General features: G+C 46.0%; 2 protein-coding genes across 8 annotated transcripts; both read right to left on the reverse strand.

The window, feature by feature from the left end:
- Nucleotides 1-11,516: 11,516 nt before the first annotated feature.
- Nucleotides 11,517-12,580, reverse strand: LOC136482888 (probable glutathione S-transferase GSTU6). Its single transcript, XM_066480047.1, has 2 exons — nt 12,149-12,580; nt 11,517-12,042 (listed from the first exon to the last, which is right to left on the reverse strand). The coding sequence occupies exons 1-2, from the start codon at nt 12,575-12,577 to the stop codon at nt 11,647-11,649; spliced, it is 825 nt and encodes a 274-aa protein (XP_066336144.1). The 5' UTR covers nt 12,578-12,580; the 3' UTR covers nt 11,517-11,646.
- Nucleotides 12,581-13,894: 1,314 nt separating this feature from the next.
- LOC136482889 (uncharacterized) lies at nt 13,895-16,445 on the reverse strand. Of its 7 annotated transcripts, none has more exons than XM_066480051.1 (7): nt 16,134-16,445; nt 15,989-16,056; nt 15,304-15,361; nt 15,114-15,210; nt 14,942-15,023; nt 14,278-14,381; nt 13,895-14,175 (listed from the first exon to the last, which is right to left on the reverse strand). In XM_066480051.1, exons 4-7 carry the CDS (start codon nt 15,156-15,158, stop codon nt 14,071-14,073), a joined length of 336 nt encoding a protein of 111 aa, XP_066336148.1. In that variant the 5' UTR covers nt 15,159-15,210; nt 15,304-15,361; nt 15,989-16,056; nt 16,134-16,445; the 3' UTR covers nt 13,895-14,070. The 7 variants fall into 7 exon arrangements, 5 of the variants coding, with proteins under 5 accessions (XP_066336148.1, XP_066336147.1, XP_066336145.1 ...); XM_066480050.1 differs by having other exon boundaries at nt 14,942-15,020; nt 15,284-15,361; XM_066480048.1 differs by having other exon boundaries at nt 15,284-15,361.
- Nucleotides 16,446-27,491: the final 11,046 nt, after the last annotated feature.

Raw genomic sequence — 27,491 nt, forward strand, 5'->3', positions numbered from 1 at the left:
ATGGGCCTTCCCATTTTGGTTGCAACTTACCGACAAGTTGTGCGTTTGGTTTTCTCCTGAGTACGAGGTCTCCGTGTTTTATGTCTTTCCTTACCACCTGAGAGTCTCTCCACTTCTTGGTTTGTGACTGATATTTTGCAATGTTGTCGACTGCTTCCAGTCTGGTGGCTTCTATTGTTTCTTTTGCATACTCTTCATCTTGCAACATCAGCTGGCTTGTTGTGCGGAGGCTTTCGTGCTTTATTTCTTCTGGCATCATGGCTTCTTCTCCATAGAGCAGTTTGAATGGTGTGAATCCTATTGTTCTTGAGACGGATGTATTGTGTGACCAAATAACTCTAGGTAGTTCATCTATCCATCTTCCTTTGCGTAGGCCCAGCAGTGTCTTTGATATTGCTGAAAAGACTATTCTATTTGCTCTTTCAACTGCTCCATTTGACTCTGGGTGGTATACAGAGGCGAAGGCTAATTTCGTCCCTATGCTTTTGCAGAATTCTTTGAAGTTCTCTGAATCGAATTGTTTTCCATTGTCTACTGTCAAGATCCTTGGTACGCCAAATCTGCAAACGATGTTCTGCTAGAAGAATTTTCTGATAGTTTCTGAGGTTATCTTCGCTAGCGGCTTTGCCTCTATCCATCTTGTGAAATATTCCACTGCCACTACTGCGAATCTGTTTCCTCCTTGGGATGGAGGTAATGGGCCGACCAGGTCCATCCCCCATCTTTGCAGCGGCCATATCGGAGGTATAAGCTGGGTCTTCGCCGATGGTTTTGACTGTCCTGGAGAGAAAGTTTGGCATGCTTTGCATGTTCTGACTGTCTGCTCTGCGTCTTGTATGTGTGTTGGCCAATAAAAGCCTTGCCTTATTGCCTTTGCTGATAAAGCTCTGGAGCCAATGTGTGACCCGCAGATTCCTGAGTGTATTTCTTGAAGCAGTTCTATGCCTTCGCTCTGCGATATGCATTTGAGGAGAGGCTGGACTACTCCTTTCTTGTACAGTACGCCATTTACAATTGTGTAATTTCTTGCCCTGGCCTGTATTCTTACTGCTTTTGCTTCATCTTCTTCGGTTGTTTTGCCTTCTAGGAATTCTGTTATCACCTTTCTCCAATCTTCATTTTGCAGGTGTAGTATGGGTTTTGGTGCCTTCGATGTCTCCGCAGTTGCCGAAGCCTTCAAGATCTGGTAAAAAGTGTTTGGAGGCAGTGGCAGGTTGTTTGCCGTAGCCTTTGCCAATTCATCTGCCTCTGCATTTTCTGATCTTGGGATGTGCTTTAGGGTGAAACCCTCGAATCTCCGCTCCATGTTTCTAACAATGGATAGGTATTTGATGAGTTCTGGCTCTCTTGCTGTGTATTCTTTCTCTACTTGGCCAGTGACCACTTGAGAATCTGTTTTGACTATCAATGTTTTTGCCCCTAGGGCTTTTGCTTTGCTCAACGCTAATATCAGGCCTTCGTATTCTGCTATGTTGTTTGTTGATTTGAATTCTAGCCTTACTGTGTATTTTAGTCTGACGCCGGAAGGTCCCGTTAGGACAGCGGAGGCTCCTGCTCCAGCTTGGCCCCAGGCTCCATTCATGAATGCTATCTAGCCTTGAGCTGTAGGTTGCGTCTTGGGCTCTGTCGGAGGTGTCCAATCTGCTACAAAATCAACTAATGCTTGTGATTTGATTGCTGTTCTAGGGACATGAGATTCCAAACTGTGATAGTTCTGTTGCCCATTTGCCTATTCTACCAGAGGCTTCTTTGTTTCTGAGCAAGTCTTGTAGTGGCAGAGATGTTGGAACTGAGATTTCGTGGGCTTGAAAGTAATGCTTTAGTTTTCTTGATGCCATCAGCACTGCGGAGGTGACTTTTTCTACCTCTGTATAGTTTAGCTTGGCTCCGGACAGTGCTTCTGAGATGAAATAACTGGTTTTTGAGTTTTGCCTGATTCTTTTTCCATCTCGTGGACTAAAACTGCGCTAACTGCATGGTCGGAGGCCGCCACATACAGCAATAGGTGGCTGTCTGATTCTGGGACGGAGACCATCAGTGACTTTGCCAGATACTCTTTCAAGTCATGAAATGCCTCCGACTGCTTGGGCCCCCATTCAAAGTTGTCTCCGCCCCTCAGGGCTTGGAAGAAGGGTAGGCTGCGTTCTGCTGATTTTGAGATGAATCTGTTGAGCGCTGCTATTCTTCCCGTTAGCTTTTGTACTTCCTTCTTGTTTTTGGGCTCTGTCATTGCTATTATTGCTCTGGTTTTGTTCGGGTTTGCTTTGATGCCTTCGCTGCTTATGATATAACCGAGCATTTTTCCCTTTTGTAACTCCGAATATACATTTCTCTGGGTTGAGGCGGAGGCCTGCTGTCCTGAGGTTGGCGAAGGTTTCCTGTAAGTCGGAGACATGATCGTCCCTTGTTCTTGCTCATGACGACTATGTTGTCGACATAGGCTATGATGTTTCTATCTAGTTGTGACCCCAAAACCTCCTTTGTCATTCTAGCAAAGGTTGCTCCGGCGTTCTTTAGTCCCTCCGGCATTTTGGTGTAGCAGTATGTCCCGAATGGGGTGGTGAAACTTGTCTTGTCTTCGTCTTCTTTTTTCATCTAGATTTGGTGATACCCAGAGAAACAGTCGAGGAGGGAGAACCTCTGGCATCTGGCTGCCTTGTCGACGGAGGCATCTATTCTTGGCAATGGGAAAGGGTCTTTCTTGCAAGCTTTGTTCAGATCTGTGAAATCTATGCACATTCTCATTTTGCCATTTTTCTTTGGTACCAAGACTACGTTTGCGAGCCATTCTAAGTACTTGACTTCCCTGATCACTTTTGCATCTAGCAATCTTTGCACCTCCGCCTTTGCTGCCAGGATTCTATCCTCCGACATTTTTCTCTGTTTTTGCTTTCTTGGTCTCATGTTTTCGTTGATATCCAGTTCGTGCTATATGATGTCCCTGCTGACTCCCTGGAGGTCGGAGGCTGACCAGGCGAAGATGTCCTTGTTTTTTACTAGAGTTGCCATGAGCTCTTCCTCTTCTGCCTTGCACAATTTTGAGCTGATTGTTACTTTTCTGTCCGGTAACTCTTTTTCTAGAGGGGTCAGCTTTGTCTCTTCTTGACCTGCCATATCTGTTTCTCCTTTGTGCATGTCCGGAGGCTCTAGTTCTTTGTTTGCCGACTCGACTGCATTGATGTTTCTTTGGGCTCTGTAGATAGCTTTCTCTATGTTTCTTGCTTCTTTCTGGCTGCCTCGAACTGTGATAATACCATGGAGTGCTGGTATCTTCATGCACAGGTAGGCCATATGCAGTGCTGCGTTGAATTTGGTTGTAAATCCTCTGCCCAAGATGGCATTGTATGGGTAATACAGATCGACGATGTCGAAGGTTATGTACTCAGTTCTGGCATTCGCTTGGGTTCCGAACGACACGGGAGTGATATTTTTCCTAGTGCTTGTATCTGCTTGCCTCTGAATCCTATTAAAGGGGATTCGGAGGGTTGTAGTTGATTTCTGCTGAGCTTCATTTGGTCGAATGTATTTGCAAAGATATCTGCCGAGCTGCCTGTGTCGACCAGTATTCTGCTTATCTCCCATGCTGCTATGTTTGCCTTGATCACCATTGCATCTGCGTGAGGGTAGCTTTCTAGCTGGAGATCTTCTTCTGTGAAGGTGATTGGGACTCTGGACCAATCTGTGTGTTTTGCCGGGCCTTGGACTGCTACATTGTTTACCAGGCGGAGGTGATCTTTTTTCTGCTTTTTCGTTTAAAACTCCATCGATGATCCTCTAGCGATTGGCAATATCATGCCTATTGTTGGCAGTGCTCCATGAGGGTTGACTTGGTTTTCTAGGTTTGGCTCATTTTTTGGTGTTGCGGGCTGGTTGTGTGGTGGTGGCGGAGGCAGTTGCTGCATGTGGTGCTGTGGCTGCGGAGGCTCGAACCTTATTCGGTTTTGCTCTGGCGGGTTTGTTTCGAGGTAGGTTATATGGGGAGATTTTGGGTTTATGTAGGTCAGGCTTGCCTCCAACCTGTAGTTGCTCGCCAGAGTCTACTGCGGAGGGTGATGGCTGCCATGCTAGTAAGAAGTTTGGGTAATAGGCAGAGGCCAGTGTGGAGGGATGTATTTGTGTTGCGTTTAGCGCTGGGTACATTGGGCAGTACTGCTGGTGGCTAGTTGTGTATGTGGTATTGACCTCTCTTGCGCTCTGCTATGTCGGAGGTTGGGCAGTCTGCTTGTTCTTCATCCTTTCTTGTGTTTCTTTTGTCTCCGGACAATCTTTGGTGCTGTGCCCTGCGTTTTCACCGTGAAAGACGCAATATGGCTTGCGTTGTTTCTGGCTTTGGTTTCTGTTCTAGTTTTTTCCTTGGTAACCTTGGCGACCTTGGTTCCTTGTTTGGGTCTCCGGTCGTGTTGGCGCTGGCTGTTGCCCTTGCTCGTGTTGGGGTTGACCCTCGATACTGAGCACTTGTCCCTGGCCTGGCTTCTGATTTGATACATTCTGGTTCATATAGGTTTTCTGGGAGTTTTTTGCTGCTGTTTTGTTGTCTGTTCTGACCTTGCTCCTCCAGCCTCTTGCGTAGGTCATTGTCTGATCTGCAAGTACTTCTCAAACTCGTCGTACAATTGCTGGATGGAGGTTGGTTTCTCTCTTGCTAAGTGTGCTGCGAATGGCCCAATTCGGAGGCCTTTGATCGCGCTTCAATGGCGATCTCGTCTGGGACATCTGGTGCCTTCGCCTTTAGTTGCACGAATTTTCGGAAGTAGTCATGTAGTGTTTCTCCCTGCATTTGCTTGCACTAAAAAAGATCTGTGGAAGTCAGCGACTGTGCTATTAGCCCTTTGAAGTTTACCAATATCTTGTCCCGAAGGTTCTCCCAAGAATAGACTGTGCTTGGTTTGAGCATAGAATACCAAGCCAGTGCGTCACCTTCGGCTGCAATGACAAATGACTTTGCCAAGATGGCATCGTCTCCGCCGGCGGAGGCTACTGCTGCCTCGTAACTCCTAATGAACTGATGGGGGTCAGTCTTTCCGTTGAACTTGGGTAGTGTGATTGGCTTGTACGATGTTGGCCATGGCGATTGTTGAATGCCTTCAGATAGTGGGGACTTGGGATCGATAGGCCTCCGCATTACCTGAGATGGCATTGTCGGCTGGCTGATCACTGGCGTAGAACCCTGAAGCATGGCTGCAGTTGGTGTTGCTGCGGAGGCTAGGATTGCGGAGGTTGTTGCTGGTACTGCATGCTGCATACTTAGCATCTCAGCATGTAGGACTGCCAACTGCTGCCTTATTTCTGCTTCTTGTGCTGACGCTTGGATAGCTTGCTGATTAGCTACGAATGATGCTGCCATTCTGTCCCTCTCTTGTTGCGCTCTTTGCAAACTGTGCTTACAGCTGTTGTAGTTCTTGCTCGGGTGCTGTGGCTGAGTTTGGTTGGGCCTCCGGATCTTGAATCTCTTGGTCTTGGGGTTCCGGTGGTTGACCCTGGGTGTCTGCTCTAGTGTCATCCTCCGCTGGCGAGGTTGCGTAGGTGCTACGAATGTTGCGCCTAGGCCTTCCTCGCTGACCTGTGGCCGCTGCTGCTCTAGAAGTGGTCTTTCTTTTCCCTGCCATCGTTGGTTTGCCTTGGCTCAACCACGGTGGGCGCCAATGTTGAAACTAGAGGTTTCAACCTGCGTGGCGAAGACCAAGGCCTCCGTCCGTCGGACGGCCGGCCTCGGGCGGAGGCTTGGGGGTACGAGCGACAGGGGGAATAGTGGAGAGTAAGGGAATGGCACGAGAAGTTAAGGTTTCATTAATTCACCCACCAACCAACCTCCATGGTTACAAGTGTCCCCCTATTTATAGGACTCAACTACCACATAACAAATTTATTACAATGCCCCTCAACTACTACAGTACATTCCTGGAATATTCTGCCGCTAGCCTTTTATTCGCGGGGCTAGTCCTGCCACACTGTTTCTAAGCAATGGGCCTCCATGAGCGGTCGGCCCACTGTAGCTGGTCTTCGGCCCAAAGGCTTGACTCCCCGGCGCCGGCCTTCATCCCCCACGGCGCGCCGCTCCCCTGGCGGGCCTCCGCCGGATGGTCGGAGACGTTCTCCGCGGGTATCCGCCCGGCCACGCGGGGGCCGTGGTTCTCGCCGTTGCCTCGGAGAGTCCCCGCTGGTCCGGGCGGAGACATCACCAGCTGGTTTCCGCCCGGCCACTGGCCTCGGAGCCTCCGCCATCAATGGCGTGCCGTTGCCTTGGTGGGTCCCCACCGGTCCGGGCGGAGGCATCACCTGCTGGTCTTTGCTCGGCCGCTGGCCTCCGAGCCTCTGCCCTCAGTGGCGCGCCGTTGCCTCGGAGGGTCCCCGCCGATCCAGGCGGAGACATCATCTGTAGGTCTCCGCCCGGCCGCGCGGGAGCCATGCTGGCGCGCTTGCGCCCTCCGCGAGCGCCCGCGCTTGAGTACCTGCGCACACTTGGGCAAAATCATTTGTTTGGTTAGTTTAGAGATAAGGCTGCCTCCGCCCGTAATACCGGAGACGCCCGCCTAGGCGGTCGGCGGGGTGTGTGCCTGGCCTCGGCGGAGTCTGTGATGACCCCTCGAGCATGGTCGAGAAATCTCCTAGTCAGCGCCTGGTCTCCGCCCGCTCGAAGATGCCTTGGCGACACCCCGCTGCCAGGGGCCTTCGCCATCCGCCAGAAGCCATGCTACAACACCAGCGTATATGGTGAGAAGAACATAAGAGAGGATGACATGTGGGTCCCACTTGTCATTCTCTAGGAGGATGATTTTAGATGGCCTGCTTTAGGTAGTGTTGTTGGAGAAAATAATAAAAATTAGGTAGTATTGAAATAGGTGGCTATCAAACAGATAAGTAGCGGATCTAATTTGGATAGCATTGCTAGAGCTCTCATATAGTGGTTGGACTAGTCTCATTGCCACATGCTGGAGGAGCGCTGTGGTGCTTTGATTCTGTCAAGGATTCATGCATCTCAGCGGCATCTCAGCGTTTACAATACTGGTACAAAAAAAATTCGGTCCCTACCAATAAACATGAAATTTTGGAAATATCGCATCAAACTTGAACAAATTTAAATCAATTTTTTTTAAAACAATCAGCACCATTTGACTACAAACACCCTCCAATCCCACCATGCATCGCAAAGTTATATAACACTGACGTAACATAACCTATCACAGAAGTAGAGGCAGTAATAGATCAGACTGGCGGTGAGTAAGATGCATATGCTGGTGACATCATGTGTACGCCAGAACACACGGTCACGACCATCACTGTCAGTTAGCTTGAGTCAGTGGTGCTAAATTCATCGATGCCTGTTCGTGGTTTCAACCGACGGTGATAGATGGACTATCTTTATCTGTTCATAGCTTCAATCAGCAGTTAAAGGCATTGTATTATTAATGTCAGTTAGAGCCACTAACCGATGGTGGTAGCCTATTTTGCAAAAAAAAATCGTATGGCATTGGATTAAGATAAACGTTATATCAAAATTGTAGAGTTTAAAGAGAAAACTTTGTAGTTGAAAACTTTTTAATTTGAGATGATTTACAAGTCCAAATATGCAATATAAGTTCCTAGATCAGATTTGGGATGATTAACAATGCCAAATGGAGATGATCTCAACATCAAAGTTGTGGCTCACACGAGTGGCCACATACTTGAACCATGTGGAGCTGCCATACTGGGACCCCTCTGTTGACGTGTCTAGCCTCTTTGGTTCCTCTTGGGAGCCGCGTGGCGAGCATACTTCCATTTCAATCCTGGTCGAGTTCTTCATGCCTTCTGGTCGGTGTTTCGAGTAACCACCGACTAGTATATTTCTAATATTACACGTCTGACTTGGATGGTGTGCTAAGAGAACACGAGGTTTACACTGATTCGGGCAGAATGTCTCTACGTCTAGTTCGTCGCTGCTGCTCATGTTACTAGCACTGAAAAATTGTAGTAGGGGTTACAAACGGGCGAGAGAGGGACAGGTCCCAAGTCTCTGGTGGAAAGAATGAATGGGTGCCGAGAGCTTGGTCGCTGCTTAGCCGTGTGCTTGTGTGTTCTGATCGGTCGATGATCAGATTGTCCGATCGTTTGTTCGATGCCCTTTAATGGGGTGCCCTACTTTTCCTTTTATAGGCCAAGGGAAAGCACGGGTTACTGTTAACACTGGATTTTGGTCGATTCTGGAGGATGACAGGTGGACCCGCATGCGGGAAGAAGGGTGTTCGGCAAACAAAACAAGCGGTCGGCTAAATGCTTGTGCGGTCGGTTACTCCAGAAGGCGGTGACTTCATTCGGGAAAACAGAAGATGGCAGGCAAGACCGATCGGAAAGATGAAAGTTGTAATAATAAAGGAATCTAAAAGTTTAGGGTAAGGAATCGTAAGTTTCCAAGTTTGTTTAAAAGTTCCTTTGTAAATCGTAGTCCTCTAGGACTCGTGTTTTGTCTAGGGTATAAATATTGACCCTCGACCATTGTAATAAGGGTTCACAACCAAATCAATACAACCGGCCCCGTGCCAACTTTCGAGTCCTTTTGTCGTGTCGTCGAGTTCTTCGAGAGGAGTCATCGATCCGTCGACCTCCGTAAGTTCCGACAACCTTGTTATCATGTTTAGTATCATGCGGTGGATTTAGACGTGATGCAAGTAGTCTTGTTTGTTTTCAATGATCGTGCGGCGGATCTTTGCTTGACAATCAAGAAGTCTTTGCTTATGCTTTGTTTATGAGTAGATACCGTGCGGCAGGCGTTTGCTCAATATGCTTAGTGAAAGCAAGATAGTTATCGGCTCTATTAGATATGGCAAATCTAAATAGATTCATTAAATTATCCAGTGTTGCGTGTTTTTAAACATTTTATATATTTGTAACACACTTCTGCCCAATCTAGATTGATATTGTTCGGCTCTCTCTCTCTCTTATGGTTTTATTCGTGCTTCAACGATCATTACTTTTCATATTACCTTTGCAAATAAATAACACACTCATAATGGCTGAATTATCTTAATCTAGATTGTCACATGTCGCGAGTTCATGCATGTTAATCACGTTTAAGCTTTAACGAAACCAGGTGTCTTGCGGCAGATGTAGGTTTTAGATTAGTTTAATCGTTCTTATTTGTACGTTCCTTCTTCATGGACCCCAATTTGGCTGGATTGCTGAACTTGGTTACGCATTGATTCATAATTAATTTCACTTGTTTAAACATGTCTTCCCATGCACATGCATTCGGCAAATCGGACCTTTACGCGCGTTCATCTTACGATTAGCTGAATGGTTTATAAACTTGTTGACAGACAGCTTCCTATAGCTGTATGTCGTTGTAAGTGGCTTCAGGGCCGTATATATGGAACTGTCTGGTCTCACCCGACATGTTCCAGTTTGGTATTTAATTGTTTTATCCCTTGTTAGTTTTCAGGTCAAACTGACTGGCACGCTTCCGGACTACGAAGCACCCGGGAACCCGATTGAAGCTACGCTTTCCGGCTTGCTGTGTGTGAGGCACAGTGCGTCACATTTTGTGTCAACAGTTACAACGGGTGAAAGAGAAGAATGAGAGAGAGAGAGAGAGCCGAAGGCCTTTAGGATCGCCGGGTCCTTCTTCCCCTTCATGCGGGTCCCCCGACACTGTAGATGTCAACAGGGATGGTGCCACGTCGCGGTCCTGTCCGTCACTGGCGCCATGCGCAGGCGTCGTCTGTCGGTCATGGTGCTCCACTCCGTCCCGACGGACGTCGTGGTGAACCGACGTGTCTGTTAGTGTTCATACGGGGGTTAGGCAGAACAGCACCGGTACGCCCGACGCTATTCCTGATGTGAATCTCTTGGTATGACTCGTCATGATCATGGGTTACATCGGGGCATGTCGGTCTCTTCCTTGGCGTCAGAGTTTTGACCCAGGCCCATACGCTTGGACCTGGAATGGTTAGCGGCGGTATGGGACCTCATCGGGCGAGATGGAGCCCGCACCCGAGGGGTCGGGTGAGGCGGAGCCTACCCCCAGAGATCGGACAAGGCGGAGCCCGCGTACCTGGGGGTCGGGCGAGGCGGAGCTCACACCTCGAGGTCGGGCAAGGTGGAGACCGTCTCGGGGGTCGGACGAGGCGGAGCCTGCCCCCAGAGGTCGGACGAGGTGGAGCCCGCGTACCTAGGGGCCAGGCGAGGCAAAGCTCGCACCTAGAGGTCGAGCGAGGCAGAGACCGCCCTAGGGGTCGGGCAAGATGGAGCCTACCCCCAGAGATCGGACGAGGTGGAGCACACGTACCTAGGGGCTGGGCGAGGTGGAGCTCGCACCCAGAGTCGGGCGAGGCGGAGACCGCCCCAGGGGTCGGGCCAGACGGAGCCTGCCCCCAGAGATTGGGCGAGGCGGAGCCCGTGTACCTGGGGGCCGGACGAGGCGGAGACCGCCCCAGGGGTCAGGCGAGACAGAGCCTGCCCCAGAGATCGGGCGAGGCAGAGCCCACGTACCTGGGGGCCGGACGAGGCAGAGACCACCCTAGGGGTCGGGTGAGATGGAGCCCCCTCCCAGAGGTCAAGCGAGGCGTAGTGCACGACCTTAGGGTTGGGTGAGGCGGAGCCCGCGCACCTAGGGGTCGGTTGGTACTGTAGTCGCGCTCTTGACGGAATGAATGAATCAACGTTGGTGGTCATTAGCTCCTCCTCTTCGGGTACCCCAGTATTGGTCCCCGACACTTCTCCTATTAAGGATTGCATGCGTGTCAACTCACTGCTGTGTGAGGACACAGGTGTGATGAGTGCATATTACATCACCGGTGAGAATACCATAGAGCATGACATTGTAGTGCCCTCGAAGACCTCCACCGTTCAGATAATAGAGCAGACTTCGCTACAGGCCGCCAATCCCATTGAAGATATATTGTTCTAGTTGAAGATGCATCAAATGTTGATTAAATGTTCTCACAACTAACAGTTGTGGACCCCATCGTTCTCATCACCATCTAGAGCAGCCCCACACATTCTGCATACTAGGTCAAAACAGATGTGCCCCAGTACCGAGAAATGCAAGGTCTTCACTGGTTACCATAGCTATTGAGGAGGTGGACTCGGCATGCCCTATACATCCCCCTTCACCACCGGCCACAACAACAAAATGTCGACGCAAGTCCTGAGATAAATCATCGCTTCGTCGAAATGCCCGTCTTGCACAACGCAAAAAAGATTAGGACATTGTTGGGACGGATGGGAAGTTCAATGAGAATGCAATGCAAGAAATTGTAGAACGCCTAAAGAATTTGTTGTCACTGGACCTTCTCAAGCCATTGATGGGTCTAAAAGGTCTTGGTTTTTGGGACCTTATGGCAGAGATTTGTTTGCCCTCTTCTTTAAGTGTCATAGGGCTTGTCTTTGATGTGGTTTGTTTGTTTTGTTGTTTTGCTTTCTTTTCTAAAGTTTGCTCATTCTTGAAGCCGTTTGCCTAGTCTAGGTCTTCTTCTTTGTTAATATAATCGGCAGACCTTCTCCTTAGTCGCTTAGTTCATTAAAAAAATAAATGGAGTATATATGCAACACTGTACCAGCACTTTATTTTAACTTTAACACCGGAACGGTAAAGAAACCCGATCCAACGATTATTCTATCCATTATAAATTTGATTGGAGCCAGCCTAATAAGCTTGCTAGCTTATTATTGTTACTGCTGCAGCTCCGCGTACGGAAACAGCAGCGGCAGGCCAAGGGCGGCACGCCTGGTCTTGTTATACTCCACAAGCCTGTCCACGTCCGGAATCAGCCCCTTCACAGCGTCCAGCGCGCAGAACCGCTCTGCCCACGCCACCAGCAGCGGCGTCTTGGTAGCGTCGACGACCTTTACCCCGCAGATGGCCTCGGTGGCGTACAGCCACCCAAGGTGGCCGCCAAGCACGACGTCCACGAGCCCCACGGTGTCCCCTCCGAAGAACGCCTTCCCCTTGGAGCACTCCTTGAACGCCTGTTCCAGCGTCTGGAGAACCGCCACGACCTGCGTCGCGGCGTCCACCCTCTCCTCGGCCGTCCTGCCACTGAAAACCGGTAGCCACGTGCTGAACCACTGTATGTCATGTAGCATGTATGCGTCGGTGTTAGTTACTGTGGAGCTAGAAGCATATATCTGTGTGTCGTATGAGGGTGCCATGGCCATGACTGCTAGTACAGACCTTGTCCTCGACGTAGGAGGCCCAGAAGCGAGCAACCGCGCGGTCGTAAGGGGCAGAGGGAAGGATGGGAGCGCCGGCGGCGGCCGGGAAAGCCTCGTCGATGTACTGCACGATGACTTGAGACTCGCAGACGGGCTTGCCGTCGTGGATGAGCACCGGCACCTTCTTGAGCACGGGGTTGGACTTGAGGAGAAGCTCGCTCTTGTTGTAGATGCTATCCTCGGCGTAAACGTAGGTGAGGCCTTTCAGGTTGAGGGCGATGCGCGCCCTGATCACGAACGGGCTCGCCCACAAACCAAGCAGCGTAAGCTCTTCTGCTGCCATGCTAGCTACGCTCACTTTTTTTTTTAAGAAAGGTGAAAAGAATTGTAACTGCTCCTGGTACTGGTGATATCTTTGAACTTGTTTGGTGTGAGCCGTGGTGGTCATGCGTGTGTGTGTGCATCTATATATAAACACACACATGGGACTAGTTCTTGTCTTCCGAGACCTTAGAGTAGCAAATTCTACTTCGTTCTCACGCGACTGCAGCTAGAAATTGGTGCAGCCCATGTGTGGGTCCTGTGCTTTGGTTGGTTACCGTTCGTCACCAATGACGTGGTGTTGATCTGGATTTTCTAGATCTCATATATGTAGTGCCTGGGCTAGCCTAGTCTATTATTATAGGTAATGCTCTCCTCGGGCGTCCGTTCGTCCTGACAGCTTCTCCATCTAAAGAAACTTCGATTCCCCATTCCTCCTCACGCCGTTGCTGCCTTATCCACCACCCGCTCCCCGAGGCCACACATAGCCTCCCGCTTGCTGGCATCCCCGCATCACTCCGCGGCATCGAGCTCTGCGCCGGCGTCGAGCTCCACATCAACAAGCCTCCATTTTGTCCAAGCAGCAACTATAGATGTTGCGCTTCAAAGTGCATGTTGAAAGCGTATGTTTCAAATGTTTCCGATCTTTCAAAGATATATTGCAAGTGTTTCGTATAAATGTTGCAAATATAGATGGGGATATTGTATATGTTGCAATTGTAGTACATGTATGTTGCAAGAGTCTATTTTCAATGTTTCATCTATTTTCAGACGTATGTTGCAAGTATTTTTATATGGATGTTGCATATATTTCGCACGTATGGTTTTATATGGATGTTGCGTATGTTTGCAATGATTTTCAAGTGTTTTCTGGTGTTTATGCAAGCGTTTCAGACACATGTTCTAAGTGTTTCATCTGTCTTTAAACGTATATTGCATTACAAGTGTTGTATCTGGATGTTTCAAAAGTAGATCAGGAGTTACACATATTTGCTATGTGTGACCTGCCTGCTGCAGCTGCTGGAGGGGCGCGAGGGGCCGGGTGGGGCGCATACGCCGGTTGGGTGGGGCACAGACGCTGTGTGGGGCCGAGCAGTACACGGAGTGTAGGCATGGGCGTCCGTCCAGATGTCCGGGTGCTAGCACTGCTGTATTATTATAGGACCTGTTGGAGGAATAGTGCTGTTACACTACACAACAACACCAAGATTAGCGATGGACAATCTGACGCTAAAAGTGGCTACAGCGACAAATGAACTGACGCTGTAAGTCCTGTCGCTAAAAATCTTTAGCGTCAGATGGTACTTTTAGCGTCAGATGGTCTGTTGCAGTGAATATTTATAGCGACAGATAGCCTGTTGCCACTCTTTAGCGACAGATAATCTGTTACCACACATTCACCGTCGGATCATCCAACACTCCATACATTTACAGCGACAGACTATTCAACAGAACAATTTAATATAGAAAAAAATACAATTTTTGGCACATATCAAAACGATATTCAATGCTCATGTAGTGTCCACATGTCACGTGAAGATACACAAACACATATCACAAGCAGCTCAATACATATAACATCCAATTTGTCTTGTACATCACATCCATCAAAGTCAAACACTAATTGCTCTGAGATACACCAACACCATTCTTGCCACCAGTAGTAGTAACAATTATGTGCCCAGTTTTAGTCCCTTTCCCATTAATTATGGTTGCTTCAACTTCCTGCAATTGGCATTCACGTCAAATGTTATAGCACGGTCCATTTCTCACATAATCTTGAAGAAATTACAGTAAGCCCGAAACAAGATGTCATTGCATCTTCACCTTATCATCTCTAATCTTTATCTCGTTCATCTGATCTTGCAAGTTCTCCACACCAATGCTGGCGCTGTTGCTGTTCTTGTACCAGATAAACATTTTCCTAGGAACTATGTTTTTTATTAGGTGTTGAAAACTACAAATATTGCCTTATATACCCTTCGTATGACTCTGATTCTTAGTCTCATTAGGGTACCAGATAAACATTTTCCTAGGAACTATGTTTTTTATTAGGTGTTGAAAACCTTCATGCACATCGTAAATGTCAACATTTCAGAGCTGCATACAATGTAGACTTCTTAGGAACACAAGTGAATGCATGCATGAAATATGATTCTTTTCTACAAGACATCTAGCTATCTAATAGTGCCTTAAGCTTGAAAGTAATTGCAAGTATAGGCCAAAAGGAGAAGTTTGAAGCAAAAAAGGTGTGGAGAGCCCTTGCAAATAGCTTTTATGGAAAGAACATCAATTTAAACCTAGACTGCTAAAGAAATAGATACATAAAAAAACATTGGCAGTTAACTTAAGCAGTATTCGGTGAATAAATTCAAACAAGGACTTGCATATCCATTTTGCCTCCATCAAGAAAGAAAATAGACACATGAAACCAAATTGCAGTGATTTCCATGAAAATAGTCACTACTCGAAGAAGAAAAAAAGATAATACCAGGCCTCTCAGGGTTCAGATTACTCTGGTGAAGAGCAGCCTTTAGATCAATAAGCATTTTGTATCCTTCAAGATGAGCCTGCTGCAGACAATCAGTTTTTAGGATAAATAGAACGTCTTTGTAGCTAGAAAGGGACATTTCACAAATATGAGGACTGGATGAGAGCTGCACCTTTGTCGACCTGCTTGCTTGCCTACATGTTGGTGATGCAGGCATGCAGCCACAGGCCCCACACAACTGGTGTTGTGCTACAAATTGTCCTTGTTTCCTGCAACAGTAAGATGGAGTCTAGAGAAAGCCAAAAAGGTATGCCATTTTTCCATTAACTTACAAGTACTCACCGGTTGTTGAAGACACACACCTTTGCACCACTGCATAGAAGCATCAATGAGAACCATTATTGCAGTAGAAAAATTCAGCTGGAAAAAGATACAAGTTAGAATCAGCTCAGATCACTTTCAACATGATGCTCAGTTTGTAGAGGATCGAATAATTAATCTGATGTTGAAATCATCCTAGACAAGAATCTACTATGTAGCATTGCTTGCACATGAATTCCAGAAATATAATTCCTACAAAACAAGACATAGATACAGACATTCCCACACAGTATTTCAGCTAATTTTTCAGCAGTATGATACTACGCACTTGATGCTCTACCATTTATAACGTCAGTATTCATATTGAACTTCTGATCTGCTGCGAAATCCACATCAAAGTTTACCCATAAATATACATTAACAGTTACTTATGCTTCCAATAATTTTTGCAAAAAAATTTGAAGTTAGTAGGCATGTATACACTTGTAATTAGATCAGATCTGGATGCAAATAGTCAAATAGCTTAAGTTAGGGTTAGTTACTTATATAGGTTAACAGTTTCGATAATTTTTGCAAAAAAAAGAAGAAGTTAGTAGGCATGCATACACTTGTAATTAGATTAGATCCAGATGCAAATAGCCAAATAGCTTAAGTTACGGTTCAGGTGCTGACTTCGCACAACAGCAAGATAGATGTTTAAAACAGAGAGAAAATAATGATGCGTACCCAGGAACTAGATCAGTCCAATTGCAATCCATAGCACAAGCAAATCAGAGAATCACTGTTTCATACTCCTGTGAAATCCTAAGTTAACACTTTACCAACTGAATCCACAAATCAATGTAGATTTTGGGACAAATCGAAATCTCACCTCAGTTCTGGAGGAGGGTGCTGCCGAGCCTGGGCCTGCGCCCTGCGGGTACCGCACCCTGGCCTGCGGGTGGCGTGGCCTCGGGCGGCATGGCCTGGCCGCGAGCCAGCGTCGGGGTGGGCGGCCTGGGGACAAGCCAGCGACCCACGAGCCTGGATGCGAGCAGGAGGGGGCGGGGTGGACTGGGGAGCAGCGGCCCCGGTATGGCGGCCGCCGGCGTCTGGCGGGCTCTAGCGAGCGGAGCGCTCGGGTGTCAAGCACGGGAGAGACGAGACGAGAGAGAGAGGGGGGAGGGGATAAGGGAAAAGGGAATTTTCGGGGGAGAGGAGAGTCTAGGTTCTTTTGTGGGCCAAACAAAAATCTGCGAGCGAGCTTGATAGAGGTGGGGCACGTGAGTTAGCATGGGGCCCATTTTCTTTAGCATCAGACAAATTGACGGTATACTTGGCTTTAGTGACAGACGGTTCAACGCTAAATATGAATACCTATAGCGTCAGGCACTAAATCGCTAAATGAGGATTTAGCGTCAGATGGTCTCTGAGTTATCTTTAGCGTCAGATCATCCATCGCCAAATATAATTTTTAGCGTCAGATGTCTGACGGTGAAACAGTATTGTGGTGTAGTGTTAATTCCGTTGTGGAGGATGCATGATACCTGACTGCGTCATCCCACGCTAACGAACCATAAACAACCAATCATGCATATCCGATTTTTTTATATATACTAGTATATAACTCATATTTAATTTATTCACGGCCACAATTCCTCACGTAGCTCATAGATTCACACATAAAACAGGGGCACTAGTATTTAATTTTCTGTGTGGTTGGCGGTAAATTAAAGGATATGGTGCACATTTGGTATTTCATTTTTGTAGATTGTTGGAAATTTTTAGTAATGATATGTAGCTTGCGATTTAAGGTGCACAATTTTGTGTGATTTTGAAGATAGCACAATAGTCTTACTCTAATGGTACGGGACTGTAGTTGTCAATGAATGGTACGGGAATAATCAAAGGAGGAAATATAGAGCTAGAAATAAGAAGAAGAAAAAATAAAGAGAGAGGCATTATGGTTATTTCATATTTTTCGTTGTGAGAAGTTGTTTTATCAAATGGTTCACCAAACCATATTCAGGCAGTTTAGCTTCACTCGTAGAACTGCACATGGAGCTTAGAGTTTGTTTGGCCGAGCTTCAACTCTAAAAAAAAATAGTTCTGAATTTACGGATACGTGGAGCCCCACCTTAGAGCAGCTCTACATGGATATAAGATCCTGAAAAGCGTTTGGTACAGCTTCAGGTTTACTACTTCCATCCCACTGCCATAGGGCATCTTCTTGACATGTCACTGACGCAGCATATGGACTTCTCTCAGCCCTTGTTTAGTTCCAGGATTTTGGATTTTGGGGCTACGGTAGCACGTTCGTTTTTATTTGACAAATAGTGTTCAAACATGGACCAATTAGGCTCAAAACGTTCGTCTCGCAATTTCCCACCAAACTATGCAATTAGTTTTTCTTTTCGTCTACATTTAATGCTCCATGTATGGGCCGTAAACATTTGATGTGACAGATACTGTAGCAACTTTTTGGAAGTTGGGGGTGAAACTAAACAAGGGCTCAGTGGCTTCAGCTGTACCACGCACTCTGCTCTGCCGGTGAGTGTGGCCTGGGGCCAGGCCAACGACTTGGCTCAGCATTTTTTATGAAGTAAAGTGCATAACGGTTCCTAAACTTATACCGCTGTGTTATTCTGGTCTCTAAACTCGTAAATATTTTTAGTTGAAAAGTTTTTGAATTAAAGTTGTTTAGAGTCCCAAATATTATTATAGGTTTATAAACTTTGAAATTTAAAATTTAAAATTATATTTTAGACACTAAATGACTTTAAACAAAAAAAAACTTTTCAACAATAAAATTATAGATCGTATTGAGAACTATAACTTTCATATAGACTGCGTCTGAGTGGCTTCAGCTGTACCACGCACTCTGTTCTGCCGGTGAGTGGGGCGTGGGGCCAGGCCAACGACTTGGCTCAGCATTTTTTATTTGAGCACAACGACTTGGCTCAGCTGCCGCGCGGGGCAAGGGGCTGTTTTGTTGAAGGGGTGATCGGATAATAATTAGAGGGACTAAATATAAGCTAATCATAAAACTAATTACAGAAGTCGTGATTAATTCGCGAAACGAATCTATTAAACATAATTAATATATCATTAGTATATGCTTACTGTAGCACACAATTATTAAATCATGAACTAATTAGGCTTAATAAATTGATCTCTTAAATTAGTCTTGTTTTGTAATTAGAATTTCCGATGTGACATAATGGGAGGAACCAAACACCCGACCACAACACCGTACACCACTGCATGCAGCGGGCCTTCTTGGTAGGCTCCACGCATGCTTGCATTATTGTCCTCGGCAGCAGCGCAGTGCCGACAGTGATGGCTTGGATTTGGACAGGCAGCAATGGCGGTCTCGGTCACTGCAGTGGATATGACGGAACAGCAATGGTGGATTAGTTTATGCTTACGTTGGTGGGGATCAATAATGACTAGGCAATGAAGCTGCAAGTTACAGTACTGTAGTCACGAGATGAGCAACACATGCAAGAATATAAATAAACCAAAAATAATTTAGTTCAGCATGCTTGTAGTCTCGGTCTCTTAATACTTATCCAAGGACCCTAATCCTTCAGGCCGCCGTTGTTATCGAGATGGGTTCAGCCTGCTAGTGTTTTGTGGATAACAGGCCTCGTTGGCTTTTCTAGGCCCAATGACAAGTTTAGTTCAAACTGGAATCTGTTTCTATATTTTCCACAATGCCGTGGAAGGCTGAGCTAATTGCTTAATTCATCAAGAGTCTTGATCAGGATACGTCGATCTCTTGTTAAGTTGGCATATATTAGATTGTGCACGAGGGATGAGCTTGTTGGCCGGGAATGATAAGGGGTGTTTGATCCGGCTACTAAAATTTAGGAGGTGTGTCGCGAGAATGTTACATGGGATGTTCAGATACTAATAAAAAAAACAAATTACATAATCCGTCGGTATGCCGCGAGACGATTTTTTAAAGCACAATTAATCCGTCATTAGCACATGTTTACTGGAGCAAAACATTGTCAAATCATGGACTAATTAGGCTCAAAAGATTCGTCTCGCAAATTAGTCGTAAACTATGTAATTAGTTTCATAATTAGTCTATATTTAATACTCTATGTATGTGTCAAACATCCGATGGAACAATGACTAAAATTTAGGAGAGACAACAAAACACCCCCTAACGTGACCTGATGGCACTGCTCTTGCGAGCCCAAGCAGGAAGCAGCCCTTGTTTAGTTCCACCCCAAATTCCCAAAAAATGCTACAGTACCTATCATATCGAATGTTTGCGGTCCGTGTATGGAGCATTAAATGTGGACGAAAAAAAAAAACTAATTACACAGTTTGATGGGAAATTGCGAGACGAACGTTTTGAGCCTAATTAGTCCATGATTAAACACTAATTGCCAAATAAAAATGAAAGTACTACAGTAACCCCAAATTCCAACTTCCTGAAACTAAACACGCCCGCAGAGTAGCAGGCATTTATATCATGCAGAATGCTATTCAACGGATACTTGCATCTCCTCCGGGTCGCCTTAGAGTTGTTCGTTCCGGGGATGGGGTGTTCAAACCAAAATATTGCCAATATTCTTGCGTTTACTGACAAGCCAACTACCAAATTAACTTATGTACCAAATTAACTACCAAATTACGGGCGCTCAGCGGAGTTGTCGAGAACACACAATGGTAGGGTGTGGGCAAGGTGAGAGCTCTCTTTGGTAACTCGTACTCAGACCCTGTTCGATTAAACTTATCTGTCGATTTATCAATTAAAATCTATACCTAATAAGCCCGTACACTTATCGGAACTAACCACTCGGAAAGAACATGTAAAGGCCTGTTTGGTTCCTGCATCCACCTGAACCAGGCCGGCGGGATGCAGGGACTGGCCGTTTGGTTGCCTGCTCACCTAGTTGAACCAGGCTCGGCGCGTGCACGAGGCACCCTGCGGCCAGGCTCTGCAGGAACGAGCAAATTGGCCGTTCCTGTCGGGCCTGGCTCGCTGGATGCAGCTGCTTTCACACCTAATGACACTATTAGTGTATGATTAGTGAATATCAAGTGATATTAATGTATTTTAAAGATGTTTAAGACATAGTTAGATAAAATAAGTACTTTACGAGTGTATTTGCATAAAATAAAAAATCATATTCATAACCTTATAATATTTTTATCTCATGCAATATATCTTCATACAAGCAATTAAACAGTATCTCTTCTCAGCCAGGCTAAGTCGACGCAGTCAACCAAACATGATAAGGTCGCATGCACTCAGCCTATCCCATGTGAGCCAGGCTCTCAGATACGAGCCACGCTCTACTGGTACGCGAACCAAACAGGCCCTAGGGAACCACTCGAAATTATTACTGCCATCGATCGCGGGCCGGTGCACTTATTATGACCTTTATTTTGTCGCCTAAGTCTTGTTTAGATGCCATCCAAATTTCAAGTTTTTTCACTCTCTTTTCATCACATCAATTTTTAGCCGCTTGCATGGAGTATTAAATGTATGTAAAAAAATAACTAATTACATAGTTTAGTTGGAAATCACGAGATAAATCTTTTGAGCCTAGTTGGTCCACGATTGGATAATATTTGCCAAATAAAACGAAAGTGGTACTATTCATCGAGTTAAAAAAATTTTTGCAAAGTGAACAGGACCTTATGCCATCTACTCGTAGAAAGGTTTGGTAGCACGCCGCTCTCTCGTGCTCGTCCTGTGCCTGTGGTCGCGTCGACGTCGGCAATAATGGAGGGCCAGGGGGACAAGGTCACATGGCCGGCTGACTGACTGCTATCAATTGTTCATCGAAACAATTGATGGAGGCACGTGGAGCCTTGGCTGCCTGCTATCGACACAAAAATCTTAGGAGTTCGCGTATGCCACGCTGCCAGCGATTTTGATTGATGGCCAAGGGACTGTCGCGTGGGCTCGATCACCCCAATCCCCCAAAACCACCGTATGAGTCCCTCCTCATGTTCTATTTTTATTTTTATTACTACTCCGATCATATGCGTTGCTTGACTCACCTGCCTGAGCCTGCGGCATCCATGTTCAGTTTTTTGAGTCCATGCAAATGCAAAAGCATCCGTCTGTGGGTCACATGTTCAGCTTTTTTTAAGGGTCCCAAGTATATGTTCTGAGGCCTTGTTTAGATTGAGGTTAGGAATCGATATTTGGTACTGTAGCACTTTCGTTTGTATTTGACAATTATTGTCCAATCATGGCCTAACTAGGCTCAAAAGATTCGTCTCGTAATTTACAATCAAATTGTATAATTAGTTTTTTTTTTCTATATTTAATACTCCATGTATGTGTCCAAAGATTTGATGTGATGGAGAGAGTGAAAAAACTTGCAATCTAAACAAGGCCTGAATCTTGGATTCATCGAAATTTTACAAATGACAGACATGCTCTGTACCAAAGTTGCAGTGCTCAACAAGATCTAAAGCTCTGTGGTTCAAGCTAGTTTCATTTAAACTCATTTAGCATCCTACGCTTGCCACATGCTAGTGTATGATATAGTGGTAGGGTGCTCCCGTGAAGTAAGAGCCCGCTAGTGAACCAATAATACCACCATATAAAGTTAATGTATTGTTATTATAAAGGTTTCATATTAATTAGAAGAATCCTAGGAAAAATTAGAATAGAGAATTGTTCATCTTAGAAGTAAGTACCGACATATAAAGTTAATATATCGTACACAGGAAATGAATCTATAAAATTCAATAGCTAAAGGTATTATGTACTAGGCTTACACCGCGTGTTTTGCATGAAGTTAGAGCATCTCCAATATAGTTCTAAAAAAGCAATTGGTAAATCAATGAGTTTTCCAAGTAGATAAAAAAAAGTTAGGAGCACATTTGTTAAGTTTAATTTCTCCAATATTTCATAAAACCTCGCACCTAAAATATAGAATACAATTTTGCATCAGGAATTCCGCACGGACCATTTCCAAATCACCCTAACCACTTTTATATTTTCTTTCTCTCTTGCATATTTGCATTGAAAACCTGTCCTACCACCTCTAGATTGGCCGGTCGATACGCGCTTGTATATTTCCCCGCGATTTGGTCGATTTTTCCAAGTGCGGAAAGATTAGGAGTTGTTGTTGGAGAGCTGTTTTATTCAATCTTGCAAAAAAAAAAAACATTGGGAGTTGGTTTTGGAAACTTTTGGAGATGCTCTTACATCTTATGATATTTTAGATTTTGCAACAAGTGCATTAAAACAATAGAACGAATAGGAAATGTTGAGTTTTTTTATGCAAATATATAAGCTAGGACAAGTAGTCCATTTTTCAACTCGTGTGTGTAGGCCTCGCCTTTTCTAAAAAGAGGATGGAGGCGTTAGGTAGAGTTGCACCGCTTTCCTACCACCTGTAGCCGTTGTCTAGTTTTTGTTTTTTAATGCCCCGCGTAGGAGGAATGGACTTGATTCTTGCTATGAATATGGGACTAGTTAGAGATGTGTAGAGGTCGTATCATATTGCTCATGATTATATCATTTCTTGCTATGATATATGCTAAATTTCTTTTACATCCTTCAAAAACAAGATTTCTTTTACATCGATCACTTAAAGCATCCATATAGAGAAATTTAAAACGATGTAGCAAGCTAGTTAGCGCAACATGGGCATACCCTCAGCGGGCGCTCCCAATTATTATTTGGCGTGCCAGGCATGGTCGTCGGCACCCGCGGAGCAAGGGGCCCGGTAAGGAATTTATATATTTTTTTGTTCAAGAGAAATGGGCCGCATTCTTACGACTTTATATTAGGCCCGGCAACTAATCTAAACTCCTCACCAAAGCATGCATATTTGCCGCGCCTACATCAGAGTGACATCACAGAGATGCATGTGCTTAGCTTATCATGAGCTGTGTATATATAATAATAAAACCAATAATAAAGGCACCAATGAAACTGATTATAAATAAACGGCGCTTCATAAATAAATCTCCTCCTGCTTCGTGAACTCTGATTATAATAGTAACAGTAATTCCTTGACTCAAAAAGAATAGCCAACGAATCTAACAATCTATGATCTCATGGATGTAGCCTCCTGCAGAGCAGACCGTTGCTCTGGGTCGCTTCGTTCTCCTATGCTATGATGTACTCATGGTGTCTGGTTCTTGCTTTTTACCCTTGCATTGCAGTTGCAGATGAGGGAAGTTTCAGCTTGGGCGTGTACGTCCTTCTTTCTGCTGGATTCATCGTGGCAGGCAGCTTGCGCTTGAGGATCTACAGTTTTCGCTGCAGGTCCTTGGCCTTGCTACTGTTTTTGCTCATCTACTGCTCCGCAGTGCAACACCTGTTAACCTTGTGCCAGAAATTGCGGAGACCCAAGTCACTAGCTCGCCTCCCACGCTGCCTCAACCTGCCCCTGAGCTCCCTGCTGGTACTGATTTGCTGCAGCCGGTCCTACAAGCCTCGACGCCCCAAGAACCATGTTCTCCCAAGAACCCAGCATCAGACTGCCCGCTTAGCTGCAAAAACTAAAGGATCCTTTGTTGACACTGCTAGCCAGGCGATCAAACGCAAGGCTCTGCTCTGCTGGCCTCAAGAAACAGGTGAACAAACGCAGCATCCTGTCCCGTAGCAAGCTTCCGGTCGGCGTTTCAGAACTGCACAGGCTCGTTCTTTCTGCTAAGGTCAGCTGCAAGTCCCACCGACACCCCCGGTGTGGAGAATGATGTGGCTGAATGAGTGACGCCTTTTCGATTAGTTTTGGCATGTGTCTTCCTGCATGCCTGTTCGACCCCTTTTGTATCCTTAATCGGTTGAACCTTGTTACTTGTCTTATCTTTCCTGGCTGGTATCCCACATGTGGGCCTGCTCTTCGTTGCCAATACCAGTTTTGTCACTTCAGTCTAATTTCAGGTTGTGTCAATCTTGGGTCGTTTTCCTTTCCTCTTTTCAGGGTGTTTTGTAACTTTCGATGAATAGGAACCCTTCCCGTGGCTTGTCGGTTCTTTCTTGGAACGTTCGCGGTTTAGGCGACACGGAAAAATGCGCTACCGTTCGAAATGCTTTACTTTTTGTAAATCCAGATATTGCTTGTCTTCAAGAATCAAACTTGCACGATTTCAGCTCCTTCAAAGCGAAAACCTTCCTACACACCAAACTATCAACTAATTATACCTTCAATCCGTCAAACGGTGCTAGAGGTGGAATTATTACTGCTTGGGATGGTAACACCTTATGCATCACAAACACCATCCAGCGGCCCTACGCTCTTACAAACTGCCTTCCTCTCAACAATGTCTGACTTATCCATTATTACCGTCACTAACGTGTACGCGCCTTCAGACCAACGTCATACTGCCTCCTTTCTCTCTGAAATCACCGATTTGGTTCCACTAATTAATGGTCTCGTGGCTGATGTGATAAGCCGCTGCTTCCTGCTTTGTCCTACAGACATAGACAAACAAACATTTATGCAGTGCTAGATCAGAAATGGACAGATATCGCTGCATTCAGAAGGCTCTGACCTAAACAAGGCACTGCCGCGCGCCGCCGAGGAGGCCATCCCAGAACCAAACACAAATTAAAGGTGGGCGTCAACACAGAGAGGCGTACTGTACTTAGTGATCCTTCTAAAAATTGATTTTAGATGCGGTTGTTGTTGTTCTAATCGTCTATTGAAATAATTTTCAGAGATAGCTATTGTTCCAAACGCCTTTAGAAATTGAGATTAATTTCAGAGGCAGTTGGTAAAACCATCTGCCTCTAAAAATTTATTTTAAAAGATGGTTTTTGTATCTAGGGCCCTGCAGGTAGATGTTTAGAGGTGGATTTTGATTGAGCCGCCTCTACACAAAAATGATGGTATCTCGAAATCATTTTTTAGCAGTGAGCAAGTGCTATAATTTGCAAGGATGGATGGATCGACATTAATACCGTACAACGCAGACGTAAAAAATACCCCAAGCCCAAGATACATGCATGCGTAGGTTGTTGGTTTGATCTCCCAACCATAGTGGCCCAACGGCCACTTGGGCCTTGACCTCGCGCCCTGATCAGGGGTGCCCAGTCCATCTATGGCTGGCGGGCCCCCGCCACATTGCGCATTAAATAGAGGTGGGGGCCGGCGGCTCTCAGTACGAGGTTGGCCTGAGCCGTACGCCCCACCGAAAAAACCCTACTCCGATCTAACAGAGGGGCGCAGCCAGTGACGGGAAGCACCGCCGCCGCCATGGCACTGCGCCAACACCACTTCACTGCACCACTCCTTCTTCATCGCCCGTCGCTGCCCTAGCGCAAATCTGCACCGATGAACCAGCGAAGGCAGGGAGCTCTTTCGACGGTCAAATGCTCCTACGTCTCCCTCTCTCTCTGTCTCCTACTCCCGAAGGAAGCTCTAGGTACATTTGATTCAATTGGTAAAGAAATCACCCTCTGATCTACACCTAGATGATCCAAAGGGTCTAACAATGGTATCAGAGCCATCGATCTAGTGTGTGGATCTTGTCAGGGGCCAGAAACCGATTAGAAAAGAAAAGATAGACTAGATCCGTTCGGATCTAGACAGAGAACGAAGAACCGCGTGGGGAAGATGAACGGTTTTTAAATCGGAAGAAGTAGAAACCCTAATCCTCGCAAAGAATAGAGACAAAGGGGAGGGGTACCCATAACCCTAACCCTAACAGAATGGAAAAGAAATGGACGGCGGTCCAGGGGAAGTCTTACCAGGGCTTCCCCGCCGCCGTCACTACCACCTCACGCGGGATGCAGCACCCACCGCAGGCTTGCTGACGCGCGGGAAGAGAATCAAAAGAACAGCAAAGAAAAGAACGGATTAGATCCTTCGGATTTGAGCAGACAGAAGGGGTTCCTTAACCCTAACCCTAACTGGGTGAAGATAGAAGGGGCTCGGCCTCAAGATCGCTTGATCCGAACCCTAAACCCATGACTCGAACTAGGGGAAGAAGAATAGGAACCGAAACCCTAACCCTAGATCCAATCCCCATCCCCAAATCGGTCAAAACCGAGAGAAGCAAGATCCAAACAAGCAGAAACGTAGAAGGGGAAAAAGAAAAGCAAGGCCAGTGGCTTACCTCACCGCTGCCATCTCCGCCGTCGTGCGGGAAAGACCGGACCTCGTCGGTGTTCATCGCCGAGCTGCATCCACGCGGGTACGGGTATAGGGTGCTGACACGGAGCCGCTTGACGATGGCGCGCTCTCCCGATGGGGAGCGCGCTCGCCGGCAAGAGGGCCTGCGGTGGTGCCGTCTTCGTCTTCTCCTCCGGCGTGGCTCGCTGTCGCTCGAGATGCGTCGCGCTGCTGAGAGAGAGAGACGCGTGAGAGAGAAAGGGAGAAGAGGAAATGAAGCTAGGGTTTCTGCATCGCGGGCGGCCCGACGTTTTTGTTGGCCCTAGATGCGCGATCGGTCGTCGGATGCGCACGGACGGCCGAGATCGAGCGGGCTGCATCGCGGCCTAGGCGGGGGCTCGCGGCCGCGGCGCTTTGCCGGCCCAGGCCCACGTTGCGGCCTGTGTGGCAGAGCGCGCGCGCAAGGGAGCAAGGCCGGGCTGGGTGCCGATTTGGGCCACAGCGCAGTAAAAGGTTAAGCCATTTTCTTTTTCTATTTTTTCCAGTGATAAATGGCTCAAAGAAAATTGGAAAAGAGAATTTTCCTGTGGGTAAAATTCAACAATTATGTTCATAGTTCCGCTGCAAAGTTAAAGGTTTATTGTCTTCTAATTTGAAGAGCAGTTATAGTTATTCAGTAAATGATGAAAAGTTTATCCTCCAGTTAAAATTTGAACCAACTAGAAATTTTTTTAATTGGAGGAATAGTCGGTTGATAGTTAAGATAAATTATAATATAGTTATTTTCTGACCAACGTTGATGATAACAATATTATAAGTTTATTTATGAGTTGATAGTTAAAGTTAAATTATGGTATTGTTATTTTCTGACCAACGTTGATGATAACAATATTATAATTCTATGAGTTTTATATTTAAAGTTTAAATCTCTGATAATTTTGTATCAAAGTGACCAATTTTCAGAGAATAGATAAAGATCAAAGAATGCTCTTAAACTAGATAAATGTATTTTCATTTTTCCGCTGCAATGAAGTTGATTGTCTTCTAATTAAATTCGAACCAACGGGAGAATTTAATTTTGAGGAGCAGTTCTATGATTTCAAGATTATTGAATTTCTATACGTTAATTTTATTTCTGCCCAACAGTGATGTGGAATTAATGTAGAAGAATGATGTTTTATTCTATTTCTGCCCAA

The sequence above is a fragment of the Miscanthus floridulus genome, chromosome 9, assembly GCF_019320115.1.
Source record: "Miscanthus floridulus cultivar M001 chromosome 9, ASM1932011v1, whole genome shotgun sequence".
Classification (NCBI taxonomy): Eukaryota; Viridiplantae; Streptophyta; class Magnoliopsida; order Poales; family Poaceae; genus Miscanthus; species Miscanthus floridulus.

Bases quoted from the DNA above. Each gene is read 5' to 3' on its own strand.
- LOC136482888 (XM_066480047.1), bottom strand. From the start codon at position 12,577: ATGACCACCACGGCTCACACCAAACAAGTTCAAAGATATCACCAGTAC. The intron at 12,043-12,148 runs GTCTGTACTAGC...CATGACATACAG, and splicing joins CCTCCTACGTCGAGGACAAG to TGGTTCAGCACGTGGCTACC.
- LOC136482889 (XM_066480049.1), bottom strand. From the start codon at position 15,327: ATGCTTCTATGCAGTGGTGCAAAGGTGTGTGTCTTCAACAACCG. The intron at 15,024-15,113 runs GTGCAGCTCTCA...GATTGTCTGCAG, and splicing joins AAGCAAGCAGGTCGACAAAG to CAGGCTCATCTTGAAGGATA. The intron at 14,382-14,941 runs GTATTATCTTTT...TAAAAAACATAG, and splicing joins TCTGAACCCTGAGAGGCCTG to TTCCTAGGAAAATGTTTATC.